This window comes from Xyrauchen texanus, chromosome 6 (genome assembly GCF_025860055.1).
Source record: "Xyrauchen texanus isolate HMW12.3.18 chromosome 6, RBS_HiC_50CHRs, whole genome shotgun sequence".
NCBI lineage: Eukaryota > Metazoa > Chordata > Actinopteri > Cypriniformes > Catostomidae > Xyrauchen > Xyrauchen texanus.
The window spans coordinates 48,997,226-49,020,124 of record NC_068281.1 but is presented as its reverse complement, the minus strand read 5'-3'; the positions used below and the strand labels follow the sequence as shown (position 1 = coordinate 49,020,124).

General features: G+C 36.3%; 1 protein-coding gene across 2 annotated transcripts in view; it reads right to left on the bottom strand.

Annotated features, from left to right (window-relative positions):
* Window positions 1-717: 717 nt before the first annotated feature.
* The window catches only part of dsg2l (desmoglein 2 like), an 84,824-nt gene continuing 62,642 nt past the window's right edge, over window positions 718-22,899 (bottom strand). Inside the window, exons 11-12 of one of the 2 annotated variants that reach the window (XM_052127891.1) lie at window positions 16,439-16,744; window positions 718-3,231 (exon numbers count right to left, since the gene is read on the bottom strand). In XM_052127891.1, the coding sequence (XP_051983851.1) occupies window positions 2,443-3,231; window positions 16,439-16,744 (1,095 nt within the window). In that variant the 3' untranslated portion in view covers window positions 718-2,442. The remainder of the gene's footprint in view (window positions 3,232-16,438; window positions 16,745-22,899) is intronic. The other variant, XM_052127890.1, reaches the window with a different exon arrangement.

Genomic DNA, 22,899 nt, shown 5'->3' with positions numbered 1-22,899 from the left:
TTGAGTGGCTGGTGGAAATGACGAATCCAGCAGCTTTGAACAACATAAAACTCTATGCTGTTGTAGGAATTGATTTAGAAAAGGGGTTCAATTTGGATGCTTTCAAGCTATATATAAAAGTTTGTAACAACTGTCTAGTATCACAACAAATTGTCAAAAACAACATCATTACATGTTGCCTTTATTTACATGGTGCTAGACTATCAGACAATTGTGTTATACAAGGCAACTAACAAATGAGGAAAAACAAGCGATTGATCAATAAGGAGCAACAATATTATCACTGCACTGAATTTCAATTCTATACCATATTAAGTACACAGTTTGAGCAAAAGTGCAGAACAGAACAGTACGCTTTTTTTTTCTTACTTTTAATGGTAATTTATGAGAAAATGCTTTGATAGATTCCCAGGAATGGTTTAGTGAAGTGGTCATGGAAGAGGTCTTCAGTCTTTTCTGCAACATTGACACTGCAGATGAATGTGACCCAAATCAGATTTTCTGCTCAAATCAAAAGGTTGTTCACATGACATTTTAAAAGTAGCCCATATCAGATACTGAACAGTCAACACTCGTTGACTGACCCACATGTGTATAACACTCCTTGAGCATGTGTATCAATCTCTGGCATGTTCAATATTATAATATGAATAATCTAATCAATTTTATTGTCTAAACTCTTTTTTGTGATCTTGGACACTGACACCTTGGGGCCTGGATGCAGCATAATTCAAAGTGTGTAATTTTCAAGTACAGATTGTAGAAATTCGCTATTTAGTTAGCAATAACCAATAACCAGGTGATTAAGGAGATTAAGCAAGTAATATGTAGTAGGTCATGTGCTCTAACATGGCAGCTCCCATGAGTGGACCCTCTCCATGTAAAATAAAACAGCTTTTATAAGTCAAGTCATTTTTATTTGTATAGCGCCTTTCACAACACACATTATTTCAAAGCAGCTTTACAGAAGATCAGGCATTAACAGAAAATGAAACCGTAATATTAATAATGTCTTAAGAGTCATCATTATGTAATTTGATAAAATACGATTGTGAACTGTGTTTAAAATTAAGTAAATAAATAATAATTGTATTTAAAAACCCAGTGAGCAAGCCGAAGGCGACTGTGGCGCAAGGAACACAAAACTCCATAAGATGTTGTTCAATGGAGAAAAATAACCTTGGGAGAAACCAGGCTCAATGTGGGGGCCAGTTCCCCTCTGGCTAACATCATGATTATAATGCCAATATTACTTAATTATGTAGTGCAAGTCATGGTTTAAAATTATTAAACTAAGTGTTAAGGGTCAGTGTTTAAACAAAGATTTTGAAAGAACGGTAAGATTAATGACTAATGTCTTTGTTAGACAAATAAGGTTACTGATATGACTTGAGTCTCCATCTCTTGTGAGAGGTCTTGTTTGTATACATATGTTTTACAAATACAATTAATTGATTTAGGAGTAAAACTTTTTTAATGAGCAAAAAAATTACTAAGTGCAACTTTAAGCAGATAGGACACTTAATGGCTATCTAATAATATTTCAGCAAGTGATGGCGAAAGGCCGTCTTGATGGATAAAGTATTTTTAAATAAAGTTATTTGCTTTGGTATGGTCCAATTTAATTATCAGAGTGTGATATTACTTAAGAGCGAAACACACCATTAAATCGTAGGACAACAGGAAAAACAGCATCACATATGTAAGGTAAGAAGAGTTGTTGTCTATAATTATTTCAGATTTCCATTGACTTGCTTGCATTCACATTTTGATGCAGTTTGAAAAATACAGAAACTGTTTTTGCGCAACTGACATGAGTAGAGCACTCATAAATCTATCTCTGCATCTTTTCATGATCTTATTTGACTATATGTAGGCCAAACGAATCACTGACCCCAACTGTTGAGCCTTCAATTTTATTTGATTTCCTCAAAAAATAAATGAATGCATTAACTAGAAAAGATATGACTCGCAATTATACGTTTAAACCATAACACCCCTATATATAATGGAAATCAAGTGCAAAAATTACAAATGTGAGTTAGATTGATGTAAAAATCACATTAAATCTGACCTGGCTGTTCACACTGAAGGCACATTGGAATAAATCAGATATGTATCTGATTTATTTCCACATATGAAAGTGGCCCAGATCGGATTTAAAAATGTCAGATTCAAAGTGATTTAGTCTGTTTACATGGTCATCCAATTAAATTAATCTGACTTACCTACAAAAATTCTGCTTGTTATAAAATACTTTTCTTTTTTACATTATTGAGAAAAATCTAGAGTGGGCAGACACAGAGTAAATTGGGATAAACTAACTGGAGTGGATAGACATATCAGTCCTGCTTGGAACTGTGCGAGTTCGAACAGACTGAGACTTCATGGGGCTGTTTACAGACTCCATATCCACCATATCCAAAGATCAACACATTTCCTCTACTTGATCAACACAGACTTCCTATCTTGGAGCTCTGCTGGCATCACTCTGCTGGTGGGATAGTGTGCCCGTCCAATGCCATGTGCTTCTGTGGACTGCATTTTTTCAGATTCGATCTGCAGCGCTCCCAAGACACCACCCTGTGCCTGCAGACTTCCTGATGTCTGCTGCCTCTCAACGACGACTACACTCTGGTACTGCTTCATTTCACGTTTGGTAGCACTACACTGGGCAGCATTAGAATTCTGCCCCTCTTGCAGCATGCTCTCTTCTATGCCCTGGACTGGTGTGGCATTTACTAGCAGGGCAGGGTGGGAATCCAGCACATAAACCGGGGAGGCAGTGGTGTAGTATAGTGCGGGCTGCTGGACTAGCAGGGTCGTGTTGGGAACCACCACCTTTTCCTGGATGTAGACCCCTGAAGAAGACACTCCACTTGCCTGCTTTGCTCCTGAAGCATGAATGATGGAGGACGAGACAGTTTCCTTAGAGTGTACGCTACTAACTGCCCCTTGATTGCTGACATCAATGTGTGTGGTGGGAAGCACAGGTTTGGAGGTCACCTGGAGGCTTGAGCCAATTTCAGTCTCCATTATGGAGCCAGAGCAGATCTCAGCCAGGGTCTTGAACTTCAGGTCAAGGTCATTCAGAAAGGCAAGGTTGTCTCCCTCATGCATGAGGCTGCAGATGTCTTCAAACGAGCCTGTGCAAGATTCTTCCTCACCCTCGTAGTCAAACACTCGCAGACAGTCTTCTAAATCGGTCTTCTTAGACATACAACTTGCCTTCTGAAGTAAAACAAATCACAACACATTTACCAATTCAAAAACGCTTGTAACCAATGATCCAAAAATACATTTAGAAGGGTATATTTACAGTGTTATGGAGCACAATTTTTTTTTTTCATTACATTACTGTGTTACTCAGTAAGTTCATTACATTACTGTGTTACTCCTAATAAAAGTTACTAATTGTGATACATTGTAACTTATGGAAAATAACATGTTAGATACTTTTATACTGTCAGTTGGCTACAGCACTCATTCTCTAAAAAGAGTTATTGAGCAAATGTAAAAAATCATTATGCAGAAACATTTCTGAGTTCCCTCAAAAACTCTTAAAAATTATCCTCAGAAGCATTGCTTTTTTTATTCAATGTAAATATGTTTGCTATATGCAAAAATATTTTCTGAGAGAACTACTAATTTCTTGTTCAGCCAACTATCAATTCACAAATACAAGAGCTTTCTTTTTGATACCATTTGAATTACTTTTACATTAAGTTAACTGCAGTCTTTTGCTCTGAAGAGAGAGGTATGTCTTGCATGGTAGTACGTACAATTGATTGACACAGACACACTTGACCTCAACCCTCAACACAAAAACCTTAATAATGGTGACAATCAACAAATCTCGTTAAGGGATAGATCACCCAAAAATGAAAATTCCCTCATGATTTACTCACCCTCCAGGCATCCCAGATGTGTATGATTTTCTTTCTTCAGCAGAACACAAATTAAGATTTTTAGAAGAATATCTCAGCTTTTTAGGTCCATACAATAAAAAATAATGGCTGTCAAAATTTAGAAGCTCCAAAATCCAAATATAGGGAGCATAAAAGTAATCCATTTGACTCCATTTTTTGGGGATTTAACATTTTGACACCCATTCTCTTGCATTGTATGGACCTACAGAGCTGAGATGAGTAAATGTTTTTATTTTTGGGTGAACTAGTTAAAAAATTAGCTCCTAACATCACCACACAATATTTGACAAACAGTGGTAACTAAAACAATAACAACACAACTAACGTCAGCAAACAGCAAAAAAGCCTATAACACTATATAAACACTAATTGATTTATGTTGCAATGCATGCTGGGAACCCACAAATCAGTAAACATTGTTTAATATGAAATTGTTTGTTCAGACAACTCTGGGGAATATTGTTGGTCCAACGTGCTTTTATGTTGATGAAAAGTTATTCTCATTCAATAGTAACTGAAAAAAAATAAAAAATAACTAAATTGGATAAAATGCTATTACATTTTTAGGCACAGATTTACTAAGATAACAAATAAAAGGTTGCTATTTTGCTTTTGCAATCTATCAAATTGCGTGTGATCTTCAAGCACTTACTGTTGGTGATTCACTAAGACTATATGTGAAAAAAGCAAAACACCATATAATGTGCAATTTGTACTAAAATTAAAATATGTGCCACTCATATTTAAAGAAAGCTTTTTCTTGTGGTAATTAACCCAAGCAAAACTTACACCTCTCACAAAATGCAATTTTTTCCTATTAATTTGATTTAATATAAACAGGCCTACAGTTGAACTCATAAGCTTACATACACTTAGGTTTAAGTAATTTTTTTTTTTTTTTAACTAATCCACAGATTTCATATTAGCAAACTATAGTTTTGGCAAGTCTTTTAGGACATCTATTTTGTGCATGACACAAGTCATTTTTCCAACAATTGTTTACAGACAGATTGTTTCACTTTGAACTGACTTTATCACAATTCCAGTGGGTTAGAAGTTTACATTCACAAGTTAACTGTGTCTTTAAGCAGCTTGGAAAATTATAGAAAATAATGCCAAGCATTTAGGCAATTAGGCAATTAGTCAATTAGCTTCTGATAGGCTAATTGAAGTCATTTGGAGGTGTACATATAAATGTATTTTAAGGCCTACCTTCAAACTCAGTGCCTATTTGCTTGACATCATGGGAAAATCAAAAGAAATCAGCAAAGATCTTAGAAAAAAAGTAACCTCCACAATTTCCAAATGCCTTAAGGTACCGTGTTCATCTGTACAAACAATAGTATGGAAGTATTAATACCATGGGATCACGCAGCCATCATACCGCTCAGAAAGGAGACACATTATGTCTCCTAGAGATGAACATAGTTTGGTGCGAAAAGTGCAAATAATTCCCAGAACAACACCAAAGGAACTTGTGAAGATGCTGAAGGAAACAGGTAGACAAGTACCTATATCCACAGTAAAACGAGTCCTATGTCATCATAACTGAAAAGGCTGCTCAGCAAGGAATCAGACAGAAAGTTAAATCTCGTCGCAAATGGGTCTTACAAATGGACCCCAAGCATACCTCCAAAGCTGTGGCAAAATGGCTTAAGGGTAACAAAGTAAAGGTGTTGGAGTGGCCATCACAAAAACCTGAACTCAATCCAATAGAACATTTGTGGGCTGAACTGAAAAAGTGTGTGTGATTAAGGAGGCCTACAACTGGGCTCATTTACAACAGTTCTGTCTGGAGGAATGGGCCAAAATTCCACCAACTTATTGTGAGAAGCTTGTGGAAGGCTACCCTAAACGTTTTACCCAAGTTAAACAATTTAAAGGCAATGCTACCAAATACTAACAAATTCTATGTACATTTCTGAACCACTCGGAATGTGATGAAAGAAATAAAAGCTGAAATAAATATCTCTACTATTATTTTGACATTTCACAATCTTAGTAGTGTAGTAGTGACCTAAGACAGGGTTTTCTAAGATTAAATGTCAGGAATTGTGAGTTTAAATCTATTTGGCTAAGGTGTATGTAAACTTCTGACTTCAACTGTATATGTAATAATAATATAAATGTATTACATGATATTACTGACATACTTAAGACTCCTTGAATTTTAACAGTCCACTATCTGTAATGAGCAATTGATCAGATTATTCGGGTGCAAAAGTCTTGAACCTATTTCAAAATGATTGCAGTGCAGAGGACACCTAAATTCACTCAACACAACAAAGGGATGTGATTCTTCTGGAGGGTAGGGTTGTAATTTTGGACTCTATACCGATACCTATCGTCCTAGATACTATTGGTGGTTATTTTGATTAATTTCACTAACTCGATTCTCTTGATTTCGTTCACAAAAAAGATTTGTTCAAATTGGTTCATTGACCATATTTGCAAGTTACTGTAGATGGCACCAAATGACTGTCTTTTAATTAATTTCATGGAACCAAAAGCATTCATTCATGTCCAGAACAATTCTAATTATCCTTAAGTAAAATGTGCATTTACAATTCTACAAAGAGATTTCAGACCTGCAGAGTGTTTGAACATCATAAGTGTTTCCCCCAAAAAAGCATATTTATCATACTTTGAACTGCTGAGGATGACTATTTATCAAACTATACAAAAAAGACAACAATATAAGCCTACAAAATAACCATGAGTTTCAAAAACATTCGTATATGTATTAGGGTTGTGCCGATGGACGATATCATCGTCCATCGTGATGGCTGACCAACATCACGATGTCGAGCCACCATCGTGATGCCACGCCCCCTTTTGCGAGTCTTGCTAGTGTGACTCACTAATCCTAGTCTCTTCTATAGTTAACCTAAAAACTTTGCAGGGATTGCTCTGTAAATTAAATTGAGAATATAACTAATGCATATATGCTATTTTAAATACTGTATATGCCAGAGACGTGACGTGTTAGTCTGTGAAAATACCGTGTCAGGCAGGCTACACAAATATTGATCTGGACATTGTTAGCTGCTTCTCTTTTTTTACATGTCTTACACTGTACATTTAGATTAAAATATTTTATGTTGTAGGCTACAAGAAAATAGCCTTTATTAATGAATTATTAGTAGTTGTAGTGTCTCAGAAAATCTTGCTCATCGTCACATAGCTCTTGTATACACTGAAGCGGCAGTTTAAGATAAACCCAGACCAGCGAACGTCAAATAACTTTCGTCTGGTTAATACTTTTAAAGAAAAATTTCCTTGGCCATAAATCCATAATGTCAAATCAAATGAAAGAAACAAGGTGAATATGAATAACACACATTTATTAAAACATAGAAGAACAACAAATAAAGAACAAGAAAACGGAACAACACTCAGACCGAAACTCGCCATTAACATTTCACTTATAATTAGCAGCACAATTAACTTCAGCACAGGCTACAAAATAAATTATGTTATTGAAATATTGTAAAGTGGTCATATGAACTACACAAATGAACGTTTAAAAAATAATATGCAAAATTGAATAGCTCCGCAACGGATGCCGAAAAATGCGTAAAGAAGTCTAATATCTTTCACCATAGACCATGTTTAAATTTCGATGTTTCTGGCCAGAAATACCAACATATTCACTTTATCTGGTTTTAATAAGCTGCGGATTGGAGTAAATACACTACCCGCTGTGCTGAAGACACGCTCTGATGGAGTACTGGTAGCACATATGCACAGATATTTCCGTGCTAATCTTGCCATGAACGGAAACCTTTTGTTGTTCGTTTTCCACCAAGTCAGCGGGTCCTCTTGCCCATCAATGGCCAATTCCTGCAGGTACATGGTCATTTCTGCCTCGACCTTTTGCTCATCAGTGAGCGTGGCTGTGGCTGCTCTCTTCGCAAGAAGGCTGCCCAAAGACGACTTTTTTTTCTTAGGCGCAATATATTAAAAAGCCCGGATGAGTACTAATTAGTTGAGCTAGTAAAATAACGAAATTATAGTTTTTCAGTAAAAAAAAAATATCTATGTAAAGAGATATATTAAAATAAAAAGTGCTTAAAAGTGCACAACTCTTCTTAAGTGGAAGAAATATTTTTCCCCCTTACGTGCAACCTATTGGAAAGCGCGGATGAGTCAGTTGGGATAGTAAAATAACGAAATTATAGTTTTTAAGTGGAAAATAGTATTTATGTAAAGAGATATATTAAAATAAAAAGTGCACAACTCTTCTTAAGTGAAAGCTAAAAAAAAAAAAAAAAAACATCGTCCATCGCGATGTTTTACTGTCAACATCGTCAACTGCCAATTTAGGGGACATCGCCCAACCCTAATATGTATCTCTTTTAGTCATACTAATCCAGTGCATTTTCTCTCAGAATGAGATTGATGAACTGAACGAACAACATGCTGCTCCTCATTTAGTTTAGCCGGTGAGCAGATATTTGTTTATGGTGACTGATTCATTGGTAACAGTAATCTTAACCTCCCCTACACCTACCATATCACGTCTTAACACATAGATTTAACCACTGGAGTCAAATGGATGACTTTTATGCTCCCTTTGTAGGGCCTCATGTATTCAGATACAAGACAAAGGCAGGCCTAACACAGTCGTAAAGCCTGACTGAGGCCCACAAAAACAAAGTCCTAAATCTTACTGATAAAAACCATGCCAAAATCAAACAAAGGGAGTACAAAACAGACTACAGGTCCCAAGAAGCCTTGCTCACTTTACAACTCTGTGAAATTCCAAAGGATCGAACTCTCAACTCCTATTCGCTATGTGCACAGGTGACGCGACGAACGTTCGAAATCTGCGTGGTGGGCGGGGGGACTTCCGGTTTAGGTTACTACCGGTATTTCCGATGTAGATGTTGTGAAAGAGTGAGTGGCAAGCTATCAGTGAGTACCGTATGTAAAATGTTAACAGTAAATAAGAAACGTCTTACATATCAGTATCAAATTGGCAACTCTAAATTACATTGTAGTGTTCCTCAATGTGCCGTTTCATCGAGGTATAATTCTGAAGTTTTCATCGTTTTCCGCGATCAGCCTGAGGTACGAGCTCAGTGGCTAGTCAAGATAAGACGCGAGAACTTCACTCCTACCGATAACACCCGCGTATGCAGTCGACATTTTAAGCTAGAAGATTTCATCATAACCACAGGACGTCGAAAACTTGTTCAAGGAGCTGTGCCATGTCTTTTGAGTGGAACAATTTTTGTTTACCAGCGCCAAGGACTGTATTTTTCTCTATGAGCTTCCATATACTGCTTATATATTTTGTAATTTACTATGCTGTTTGTTTTTTTGTATCTTGTGATATACCTTTCAGAAAATTGTCTGAAATATTGACAATGTTTACATGTCATTTATTGTCTTTTACACTACCAGGAGGAACACAAATACATGAGTTAATTCAGACATTTATTATACAAAGACACAAGCTGTCATACTACACTCAACAATAACATGGCTCCTATAATTGTAACATTGTGATGCAACGTTTGACATTTTGTATGAGTTATGAGTTTGTAGATAACTAGTCCACATAACTGCACATAATACAGTACTCAACAGTACTTTAATGCTTCTTTGCACTTCTGGTTGGATGTCAACTGCATTTCATTGGCTCTGTACCTGTACTCTGCTAAATGACAATAAAATTTAATGTAATCTAATAACTACTAACACTGAATTCATAATAACAAAAGGTACCTCGTATAGGTTTGTTGTTTATGTACATACATGTGCATTTCTTAAAGAGAACTATTTACATTGATTTTCACACAAACACATGTTTTGTACAGTCTGATGCAGTAATGCAACATTATGATTAAGGCTCTGCCAGCCACACAGGAGCACTCAACCTCATAGAGCTGAACAGGAGTGGAGTCTTCTAGGACAATCTTTTAAAAAACAAAAAAGTGTGTTATCAGCAGAGATCACAAACTGATCAGATATCTCAAAGTCAAAAGTGCATTTTGCATTATTTTTCAAGTTAGCTACTATGAGTTAGAGAATGAGGTTACTTTAGGGTTAGTAAGAAAGTAAGTTAGTTAAACACAACACAATATAAACAGCAAAGCAACTGTCTCAACAACCAGCTTCTGGGGTTTCATATAGGAATGGTAGGTCTACTAGAACACTAATAGGGCAGGCAAGTGTCATCATAGTGTTACCTACTTCAAACGTTTGGCTAGCTAGATAGTTGTCTAAGATGTTCAACTTGTTTAGGTAATTATACATTTGTTTGCCAGTTTAACCCATCATTGCCAAATTGAAGCCCCAGAACAGAACTGGTTGGATCAGACGAACAACTGAACTGTCTTTCATCCTACTCTGATGGTGTGAGGTTTCTCATGTTTCCTCAAAGATCTATGACAGGTAGCACGGATGCTGACTCTCCCTGTCTGTCTTTACTTGATACTGGGGATAACCAAATACTGTCAATACATGTAACTGAACAACACAAGTCATTAGTATATGGGTGATTCTTAGACTATGGGCACTTTTATGTACTTTGTAACCAAAAATGTCATTTTTAAAAAATATGACCAAAGTACAATTGATATGGATTGCAAGAGTAGATTTGTGTAATACTTTTTATATTATAATACATTACAATACTTTTTATATTTAGATTATAATATTATTTTTATTTCTAAATTATACTTTTATATTAATTGATTTCATTTAGATGAATGAAAATTAAATTTTGTTGCATCATTTATTGCTTATATTTTTGCCTTGCCATAAGTTGTGTCAGTTATTTACACGCACTGTAACCGTTCATCTTTGAGACAAATCAGTTGTATACATCAAACTCAGCACTACACTAAAAACAGTTGTGGTTATGTTTAATGGTTTGTGAATTGAGTTTACTGAGTGTGATGAGTTTAATTGTTTTTCTAATAAACATCTCCACTGTTTCTCTACATTCACGTTAATTCATTGTAATTTCCATCACCACCCACATTTTTAAAAAGTATTTAAAAAGTTCTCATCACACATTAAAAATGTATCCACAATTTACGAGATCATGCTCTATTTAATATAAAAATGCAAGTCATTTATTTTCTAATAAGCTCTTGCCCAAACCAGTATTACATTTCAGAGTGTGACAGGTGTACTGTTCACCGTTTGGTCCTTAGGGCAGTTAATTTATCTCATTGACAAATGTATAATTATTGTACATTGTGGAAAAACTGATAAAACTAGTTACAAAAATGATCCTAGACAATTCATGACTGACATAAGTTATTCTGTTTTTAAATAACAGCATTGAGATGTGGTGGAAATGACATTTCACTGCTGTTATCTAAAAACAGAATAACTCATAACTCTTAGTTATGAGACTAACACAGTCTCATAACTTCTCTTATAATCTAAGTTTGTCCTCTTACAGACCTTAAAACTAGACAAATAATTTAAACTTATGAGACGGTGTTACGTGACTTTTGAACAAGTTTTTTATTCAACTTCACAAGCCTAAAAGTGCCCCTTGTTGAAGAAACGCCCATACATTTATTCAATGTCAGATAGTAAAATGAACATATAATAAACCACATGTGACCAACAACTAAAATTAATCGTTTAATAAGTATTTTGTAAAGGTTACTTTCTAGCCTAACGTCACCTAGCATCATCGCTAACGTTAGGGCTACAGCTAGCTAAAGACATAGCATAACTTACCTTCATTATTGTCAATGAATGAAGAGACGTATATCTTGAAACCCTTTTCCCTCTTGCTCTTGGGAGCCGGTGATGACGCTTGAATTATTCGGTGTACGTCATTTATCGTTATCCTTGGCAGATGTTGAAGGGATCTGGTGTAGAAAGCCATGTTTATCTGGTCCTAGTCTAACCTGACAATTACCGGCGTCGTCGATGAACCTAACGTAGCGTTAGACCGGAAATACCATCGCCCACCAGTGACGTCTGACAATCATGGAACGTTCGTAAAATCAACTAGCCAATTGGATAAGGCACTCAAAAGAACGCACCTCAACTATGATGTCATCAGGAGTAGAAACACCGCGAAAATCTTTCTGTACCTCGCTTCCAGTGACTTCGCCCGCCGTGCATAGACGCAGTCCCACTGCTCTTAGGTGTTGCCTCGTTGCAAAAGGAAGTAACGTGCAACTTGAAAATGCGGCAATACAATCTCCATCTCGCTGGACGAGTTGAGATTACATTGTGTTCCACCGAACACTTTAAAAGATCCGAAGGAAACCGCCGAGCAATCCGCATCTTCATCCGTTTGCCTACAGAAGTGAAGAAAGAAGGATTCCCTTTCCTCTTCAGTCAAGTTAACGTCGCTGATTTCTCCACCAGCCGTCGAGAATCAGCAGCCGCCCGCCAACAGAGCGAGAGAACGGCCTCCAGTCAGTACTCAAGCCTCAAGGAACCGAGTCGGAATCGAACGCGTCACTCACACACACACACACACACACACACACACACACACACACACACACACCGTCTCACTGTTTAGTTTGTCGTTGAATGACAGAAGTTTATTGACTGCATTGTATTGATTATTAATTGATATTATATTTTCAATAAACTTTGTTATAATTAAAACAGAAGTATTTTGGTTTATTTTGCATACACATGTGTCAAAGGCTGGCAGGGGATGCCAGTGCTCGAATTCACCCCTTCGTTGTTCCTTTTTTAATCTTGATGATCTACGGACATCAATTTTCCTAAGAGAACAATCTAACATTGAGACTGTTATACGGTCTGGTTATTAGTCCCTGATTCCAGGGTGGTGCCCCGTCTACATTAATCCTAATTAGTATTCTATTCATTTTAATAATTAATTATTATCTTTGATAATAATTCATATTCTGTTAAATTTGATGATTGTTGATTTAAAGGATTAAAAAAGCTAACATTGATTCAAATCAATGTTCTATTGATTTTAATAATTAATGATTATCTATGATACTTCTTAATTATTGCTAATAACCAAACCCGCTTCTAAACTGTGAGCCCTACACCTTTATGTGGATTTTGGAGCTTCTAAATTTTGACATCTATTCACTTGCATTGTATGGACCTACAGAGCTGAAATATTCTTCTAAAAATCTTAATTTGGGTTCTACCGATGAAAAAAAAGACAATTTTTCTTTTTTGGGTGAACCATCCCCAGGTTTGTTGATTGTCACCATTATTAAGGTTTTTCTGTTAATGGTTGAGGTCTATTGTGTGTCTCTGTCAATAAATTGTACGTAATTGCCAATTCTCTTGGACAGTCAGGTAAGCAAATAGGTAGATTTTTCAGTAGGAGATATTTTTTCATATTGTAACCAATAAAATATATGATTAAAATACATACACATCATATTCTGAAATGCATAACATATAATCAAACATTTGTTTTCGTATCTCGTATCACTTCTCGCATGTAATCTGTTGTGAAATGTAATTTGGAGTCCAGGCAGAGTCGTTGGATATTGAATCAATAGTGAAATATTTTGTAATGTTTTCACCCCTGTCGCCGATTCGTCATGTAATTTGAAAACGATCCGACGTCTTTGAAAATTGTGTAGTGTGTAGGAGTCATAAAGGGGTTTATTCCTTCTGCAGGTGAAAACCATGACATGTTCCTTCACATTCCGCACTCAAATGCTATTGGTTCACGCTATAGTGAGTCTTTACAGGCACGTAAAGCCACCAAAAAATTTTTGTGAACGAGAAATATGAGTTAGTGTATGGAGGTGAACAAGAACAGTTTGTTCACTTAAAAGCAGGGCTGTCGAGTTAACGCGTTAATAACGCGCGATTAATTATAAAAAAAAATAATGCGTTAAAATAATTAACGTATTAAATCGCATGCTTGTAGTACCACCTGTATACTCCAGAGGGCAGTAAGTGAAATTTCAGCTGTGTGAGCAACACAGTTTATACAGTGAAGAAAACAACACAGATATGCATTACTAAAGGTTCAAAAGCAAACTAAGGGATCTCAATATGTGTTTAAAGATTGAGTATTAAACTATATTTAACTTGACACAGTGACCTAAAAATTTAATTTGTATGACGCAACACACCCGAGACAAGCATGTCTGACGCAGGTCGTATGGTAGGGTGACCACCTGTCCCGCATTTTGCGGGAGAGTCCCGAAATTGGAAGCTTTGTCCCACAAGTCATAAGCGGTGTCCCGCATTAAAATTTTGTCTGTATAATTTTTTATCTTAATTATTATTTCGGCATCAATTTATTTCATCGTCCTTTAATTACAAAATCACTATAAAAAATTGTTAATAAGAAAACACGTGCGCCTTTTTTTTTCTTGCACTGGGGAAAAATGGGTCTATCCGGAGCTCCCGAGAAGAGAAAGTGTCTTTGTTCGTATAATAAAGAATTGGAGAAAATATATACATGGTTAAAACCAGTTACAGGTGACCCTAAAAAAGGACAGTGCAGGTTATGCCACCGAAGTTTCACGGACAGCTCAGCTGAAGCAGTTCAGTGCCCCAAACATGACAGCTCTGATATCTTTGGCTTTGAGCTTTCCTGAAACCAACGCGTTCGTGGAGAGGGTGTTTTTACTGATGACCGCTGCGTGGACCGAGACAAGGAACTGAGCATCTGTGGACCTCATCAAAAGTGAACTCCTGGTGAAAGTGAACACCTACACCTGCCAGGAGTTCTACTGTCATAATGAATGAGAAGGCCCTACTCGAAGCAGCCAGATCAGACAAAAAAATTTAATTCAAGATGCACTAAACCGGTAAGAACGCATTACATTTTTCTAGTCTTTAATAATGGAATTTATGTGCTTATTTGGAAATGTGCTTTTTAACGATTAGATTATTATTTTCACTTCATTATATTTACATTGAGTAGGTCTGTGCTGTTAAAATTAGTTTGTAGGCCTATCGTAGAACTGAGGGACGTTCACAGCACCGTCATTAACATTTAACAACACTGCAAAAATACATCTAATATAAAATCAATATTTATTCACCTAGTACATTAATAGTAAGTTATCTCTCCCTCGTGTCCCTGCCCCTCACCTTTTTTGGGAATGTGCCCACGCTGTAGTATTTTGGAGATTTTGTTTTTTATATACAGTATATTATTTAAATACTCTTTGTACCTCCAACAACTCCAAAGTATTGAAAAACATTGCACTATGTAATGCATATAATGTCTTGGCATTATTGTAAAATATATCTGTAGTATTGTGGTCTATGTATACACCTGGCTTGTTTCCAAAAAAAAAAAAAAATGTACATTGACGGGCCCTTAAACAAGCCCTCCTAATAAATCTCCAACTGACTGACAAATTCACTTGTGAAATGGATTGCTGTGAACTGTATGCCAATGATTAACTTATGATCAATAATATGGTAGTAAAAAATACATTGTATTCTAAAGCCGCTGTTATATTGTTTTAACAATTATTAACTCTTCTGCTACAAGAATATAATGCATTTTAATTATCTGAATATTTTTTTATTATATATATATATATATATATATATATATATATATATATATATATATATATATATATATAAATAAAAATATTTAAAGATAACTATGTGTAATTTCATGATTACGTATTGAATTATTGTTATATGAGGGGGTTTCTCAGCAAATATTTTTATATGCGATTAATCACGATTAATTAATCGGGACACCATGTAATTAATTCGATTAAAAATGTTAATCGATTGACAGCCCTACTTAAAAGATTTGTTCAAAAAGACCGATTCATTCACGGACATGCATCACTACTAGATACTGGAAGTTTGATTACTACGTTTTGCCACTTGACACTAAAGATATTTATTTATTTATTTATTTTTATTATTTATTTTTTTACTTAGTTTTTTTTCTCAGTGCTCAGGACTGTGACTGGCTAGCCTGACAGGTGAGCTCTCTTGTGGCTGAACACCGCTGTGTGCTTGCGTTTGCATTTTTGAAGTTGCGCCGTTTATCCGTGAGCCGCGCTGTGAGAACTGTAGGCCGTAGCGGTTTCATCACTCCGGCAGGTACCTCTTGTTTCAACATTTTATCTTTTTACTTGCCCTCATTCTGTTTAGACTGTCTAGTGACTCACACTCCTGCTGATCCATACAATCACTCTGGAATATACGGTTGACTTGGGCTCCATTGCAATAAGTATATTGTGTTGTTGTTATATTGTTTTTTTTGCTTATGTTTTCATGTACTTTTATTTTTGAGCATTGGCCAAAAGAGCTTTATAAAGTATACATGTTACTATAATTGTCATTCTTAGTGGTAGTAACATGTCATGTGCTGTCAACATGGCAGCATTCATGAGGGGGCGACCCGCTCGATGTTAAATTTAGTTAAGCTTTTATTGGGTTCCTGATATGACTGCAATCTAATGTACACATAATTTTCATCATATTTCTAAAAAATGCTATTCATGTCTGTGTGTAAAAAAAATTTAATTAACCAAAACTCATTGAATGTACAAGTTCTTCAGTTGTATGAAACTGATACTTACTTGAGAATAGTAGCTGGCAAAGAAAGCATCAGATAGTGTGAGCCCCTCATATGCGTTGTGCCCTTCAAAGCTCCCCTTCACGTGTTCGTCTTTTCCTTGTGTATATATATACATCCCATTCTGCTGATGCGCATGATGGTGTGCTTTACCTTGCAGGTCATACCAGTAGAAAGAGGACCGATGGGAGTCCAGTGCTCCTGCAGCACCATCTGCTCCATCAGTCCATTTTTGTGCTTCAGTCACAGTGTCCACTTTACTGTGCTTGAGGTGATCTGAATTTTTAGACATCTGTAACAGGGCCATCTCCTGTGGGCAGAGTACAACACTGTTCACTGCAGAAGGACACTTCACAGGGTTATTTCTCCTTACACTGCCTGATAGATGCCGGTACTGATACTTGCCAGTACCTTTATAAGGAACTGCAGCATAATACATGGTTTAAATTGAACTAAGAAAGATAGTCTGACCTTTGCTCATGTGAGCGATTCAAGTCAAACACATTCAAACTACAAACTAACAAATTAACATGTTACATGTATGTGGAATATTCCTTGTTTTAAGGCAGCAACACAAAAATACAAGGAACAAAATCACAATGTGTGTTTTTGTGATAGGTGTAGTTTCACTAAAATATGGAGACTTGCTCTTGAATGAGACACAGAGAGCTGCAAACACTGTTTGGCACAAATATGCAAGGAAAAACAAATAACAATTATCACAATGCTGCCAACGAATAATAAATTAAACAACAATAATCCCGTTGCAATAATGAAAAAAAAATATTTTCTTTTTTTTTTAAATGGGACCTATTATGCAAAATTCACTTTTACATGGTGTTTGTAAAATAAATGTGATTCGGCAGTGTGGGTACACCACCACCCTACAATGTTAAAAGTCCACCAACTCCTCTTTCTTATATTTCTATAAATCAAAAACAGCGTGTCAAAATGAATGGTTTTCGTTTCTGCTCTAAAGTGACGTCACGTTAGAGCAGGCCTCACCCACGACTGGTGACAGACTCCACCCTATCATCATAGATCCTACCCTGAGTGATCTACACACATTCCACCATTTTTTCTGCGCAGGAGCGAATTATTTCTCAGCTTCGAAAGCATCATAAGTGTTCTGTTGTTGGCTGTAAAATTGAACATAAGAGTCTTCATGTAATCCCGACATCAGAGCTACTGAAGACGCAGTGGACAAGTTTTGTTTGTTTTGTTTTTGTTGAAGGAAATGTGCCCCAAATCATACAGAAATATGTGTATGCTTGTGCAAATAATTTTATACCAGACTGCTTTGTGAATGAGTTGTGTGATGTGATACTCAATCATGGATCAGTACCAACTGTTCGTGTTCCAGCTTTATATCCTCAAGATATAAGTATCTACTTCACAGACACATTCTCGGGGCACCGGAGACTTACAGCCATGGCCAAAAGTATTGGCAGTGACATAAATTTTGTGTTTCGCAAAGTTTTCTGCTTCAGTTGTTGTGGTGTTGATTCACATTGTTTCTAGATTATTGTGCAGAGTGATGCACTTTAAATAATTGCAAAAAGCTTAATTGGCCAAAAGACGGAACTTTATCACAAAAACCCAAATTTGTCCCTGGCAAAAAATTACCAGCTAACATCATTTCAATAATCATATCAGCAGCACCTGGGAAAGTGTGAACGAGTACTAGTCAGGTGAAATCACTCTATCATTCTGATTGGATTATAAGAGCAGACTGATTGCTATAAAAGGAGGGAAGAAGCACTTCCAATCATTGTGTTCTTGTTAGCAATGGCTACCTCTAAATAAAAACATGCAGTCATCATCGATTTGTATCAAAATGGCCTCACATGCAAGACAATTGCTGCAAAGAATATTGCACCTGAAAGAACCATTTACCAGATCATCAAGAACTTCAAGGAGAGAGGTTCACCTGCAGTGAAGAAGGCTTCAGGACGTCACAGAGTGTCCAGCAAGCGCCATGACCATCTCCTCTTGAGGAGTCAGCTATGGAATCTCTGTCACCACCAGTGCAGAGTTGCTCAATATTGGCAGAAGGTTAGTGTAAGTGCATCTGCACACACAGTGAGGCAAAGACCTTTGGACAATGGCCTGCTGTCAAGAAGGGCAGCAAAGAAGCCACTTCTCTCCAAGGAAAACATCAAGGATAGACTGAAATTCTGCAGGAATTACAAGGATTCGACAGCAGAAATCTGTTGAAAAGTTATTTTCTCTGATGAAGCCCCCTTCCAACTGTTTGGGACATGGAAAATCGATAGTCCGAAGAAGAACGCTACCATGGGTCCTGTGTTGTGCCAACAGTGAAGCATCCTGAGACCATCCATGTGTGGGGTTGCTTTTCATCCAAGGGAGTGAGCTCTCTCACAATTCTGCCCAAAAACACTGCCATGAATAAAGAATGGTGTCAAAACGTCCTGCAAGAGCAACTATTCCCAACAATCCAGGAGTAATTTGGCGATGATCCGTGCATTTTCCAGCATAATGGAGCACCATGTCACAAGACAAGAGTAATAATGAAGTGGCTCAGAGATCAATACATTGAAATTTAGGATCCGTGGCCAGGCAACTGCCCGGATCTTAATCCCATAAAGAATCTGTAGTCAATCCTCAAAAAGGCGAGTGGACAAGCAGAACCCCACAAATTGTGATCAACTCAGAGCACTAATAAGGCAAGAATGGATAGCCATCAGTCAGGATTTGGCCCAGAAGCAGATATCCAGCATGCCAGAGCGAATCGCAGAGGTTATGAAGAACAAGGGTCAACACTGTAAATATTGACTCTTTGCATATATTTAATGTTTTTGCCAATAAAAGCCTTTAAAACTTATGAAATGCTTATCATTGTTTTTCAGTATACCATAGAAACATGTGAAAAAATAATCTACAAATACTGAAGCAGCAAACTTTGCAAAACACAAAATTTATGTAACTGCTTTTAATACTTTTGGCCACGGCTGTATATTACACCTTGTAAAAAGGAGCATAATAGGCCTCCTTTAAATCAAAACAACAGTAAACACACTGTTATGGCCAGTCAGAAAACTTTAAGGTTGGTAAATGATCTCAATTCACCCAGTTGAGGCAAAAAGGGTGGACATTTTCTGGCATTAATGAAGCCTTCATTATAAACTATGCATTAATTATTACTTATAAACGTAACACACATGTTCTCCTTAAGTTGACATTTTATTATAGCATTATAAATACAGAAGGTTCGAGAAGAATGAGAGGAAGTAGATGTTGTCTGTGTGTGTGTGTGTGTGTGTGTGTGTGTGTGTGTGTGTGTGTGTGTGTGTGTGTGTGTGTGTGTCTAAGTGAGTCAGGAAGGAGAGAGAGAGACTTCTAGTTTTAAACAACAGGAAGAGTAAATGAACGATCTTTATGTCTTAAGAGTATAGTTTAAGGGAAAATGCTATCTCATACTATACAAGGAAAGAGAATGTATTTGAACCCATAAAAAAGGCTACCTTGTTTAAGCAAAATGCATGAGTATCAATATTGTGTATGTTGGAACACAGAGACACTCCACAGAGCTCTTTGAATAAACTGGAGAAAGAAAATCCTTATGTGTAAGAGTTTTTATTCATACCAAAACTTTAATCCAAAATTTCCACCACAAGTTACAGTAATTTTGGGCCTGGGAACATGTGACAATTGGTCCATCATCTGAAGCTGGTTTGTAGACTGCATTGCAAACTTCTGACTTATTTCTTTCTTGAGTAATAATTTTTGGTCTCATTTATGTTACTAAATTTGTTACGGAGATCAAAACTGAGATCCTGTGAGCAGGAAGTATTTCTTTTCACAATGCAAAGTACCTTTCAGAAAACTTAAAAAGACAATGCATTGCTGATTTTATGGGTGGTGATTAAATGTGCTGTGTTGGTGGTGTTGGTCTGGAGGATGGGAAATTCCTTTAATCTTTTTTATTGTATTTCCTTGATATACTCCCAAATTCCATTTGTCTGATTGAATCTTTATCTGAGAAAAAAAAAATGCTTCCGAGTTCATAACTCACTTAAAAATGTACTCTAGTGATGTAATTTGTTATTTGTGCTGTGCTTATCTTGTGGCTTTCTGATCACTCACTGGCATTTCTGGATATGTTCAGTGGCAAGTTATTTTCTATCTTTTAACTGTTGCAACCGTAAGCAGGGAAGAGTTGTGCTTTTCACAAACAAAGTACCTCTCAGAACACTTAAAAAGAGAATGAACCATAATATTTTATGGTTGGTGATTATTAAATGTGATTTGTTGGTCTGAAGGGTGGGAATTTCCATTCATCTTTTTATTGTAATTCCTTGATCTATTCTGATGGAGTTTATCTGAGAAAGAAAAGACTTTTATTAGTCTTTTAAAATACTTTTATTTACTGAATAAATACTGCCAACAATTACTTATGACTAATCTAATGTCACCTTGCATGTGTGGGAAAACAATGAACTCTTGATTTGAGTGAGATTCTGCTACATCTATTCGTATTCTTTTTAATATAAAATACTGTGCAAATATCTATAGATGTTTCACAAAAACATGTCTTATGATGGTTGTTTTTATATATTCTGCTTAGTGTGTCGATAGGAAATATCAATTTTGTGTTTCCAAAAATTCCTTTTGCAATAGAACAGAAGAACCAACTAGGAGTCCTGCAACAGATCACAGAGCCAGAATCTCAACAATGAGTTAGTCTGGGATTTCATTAAGAGACAGAAGCAATTGAGACTTTCAGAAAGGCAATTAAATACATACAGTAAAAGAACTGTGGCTAGTTCTCAAAGATGATTGTAACAATCTTCCTGCAAACAACTTTGAAAAACTAGGTGCTAGTATACAGTACCACATGTGGGCCACGGTACAGTAATAGGGTATAAGGGTGCCTAATTATATGTCCTCTTTTTCCTGAACATGTCCGGAATTTGGCTTTGATTTGGCTTTGATGTGCTCAGTACTGTCGTCACAACTGTGTGTGCGTATTTGCCATAAAAAAGCCATTTAAACCTACAGTAGCACATCAGTTTTATTTTAATCTATGGACCTCTCTCTCTTTGCTACAAGCATAAAATAGCTATGTTAATACAGAACCCACACAAAAGAAAAGACAAAGGAAGGTTGTTGCTTCTTGCTTAAAGGTGCACTAAGTAACTTTTCTGTTTGTGTCATCTTGGATTTACACTGCATCATTTAAAATCAACAGTTTTCGTTTCAGATGCCATTGTAGAAATTCACTATTCACAATCAGCCATATTTATTTTAATCAATGAGTGAAAGTGTCAAATAACAGGACGGTTACTCAGATTAAGCTAGTGGTATTCTGATGGTCATGTGATTCTAACATGGTAGCTCCCGTGTGCGGACCCTCTCCATGTAGAATAAAACGGCTTTTAAAAGGTTACTGATATGACTTGAGTCTTCATTTTAATGTGAGTGGCCATGATTTTCTACATATATTGCAAAATTATAATTCATGTCTTTAGTAGTTAATGAGTGCACCTTTAACTTATTTAAAAAGGAAATTTGGAGGTAGCATCACCATTAAAGTGAAAAAAAAAAGCATGCCGGCAAGCATTTTTCCACATCAATGTGTCATTTATTTTGATTTAGCAATCTATCGAAGAGAGTGAGAAATGGTGGTACTTTCATCTCAGTAAAGATCAGAGATTGCAGACTCTAAGCGACAAACATCAGCTACAGCTAATTGGTTCATTCGGTCTGGGTAATTGTAATCATACACAGCAAAATCGTTTGATGTGATGTTTTGTATGTATACAAAATGAATATTGATTTATCCTACACTGGCTACATTAACTTGACACTTAAATGGTAGGCTAGGTTCTCTTATTCCTGTATATTGCTAAAAACCTTTATCTCCATATAATTGGGCTGTTTCGGTTAGTGGGAGAGGTAAATGCATCCCTAACTAAGTTTACAATATTGAAAACACACTTAAGATTTCTATTACCAGTATAGTAGGACTACTTGCAGTTCGAATATCTCAGTGTGAATATGCTGGATTCAGTCACATTATGCCTTCCTCAAAGATGTCAGAATGTTCTTGTCCCATAATAAAGATCTTAATTAGAGCTCTGTAATGCCAGCAACAATGCATAAAGTCAGTTGAAACATTACATGCTATTTAATTTGTATGAAAACTTTGATTTCAGCAGATCTTGCTCAAGTTTCAATGGAACATTTATGATACAGGAAGAAAGTTTACCCTGCGAGGGCCACCCCAGGAAGCGAGATCTTAGGGATTTAGGAGTCTAATTTAATCTTAGGGATTTAGGAGTCCTCATGTCAACTTTTAAATTGTCATGGGTTTAGGAAGTATTTTTTTTTTTTGTTAAAATGCTCCATGAATTAATCTTACATGAAAATCTGACTAGTCCTAAAATTTGAAGCGACATGCCCATCATTTTTAATATTTTCTCCTAAATTTCTGTTTTGAGC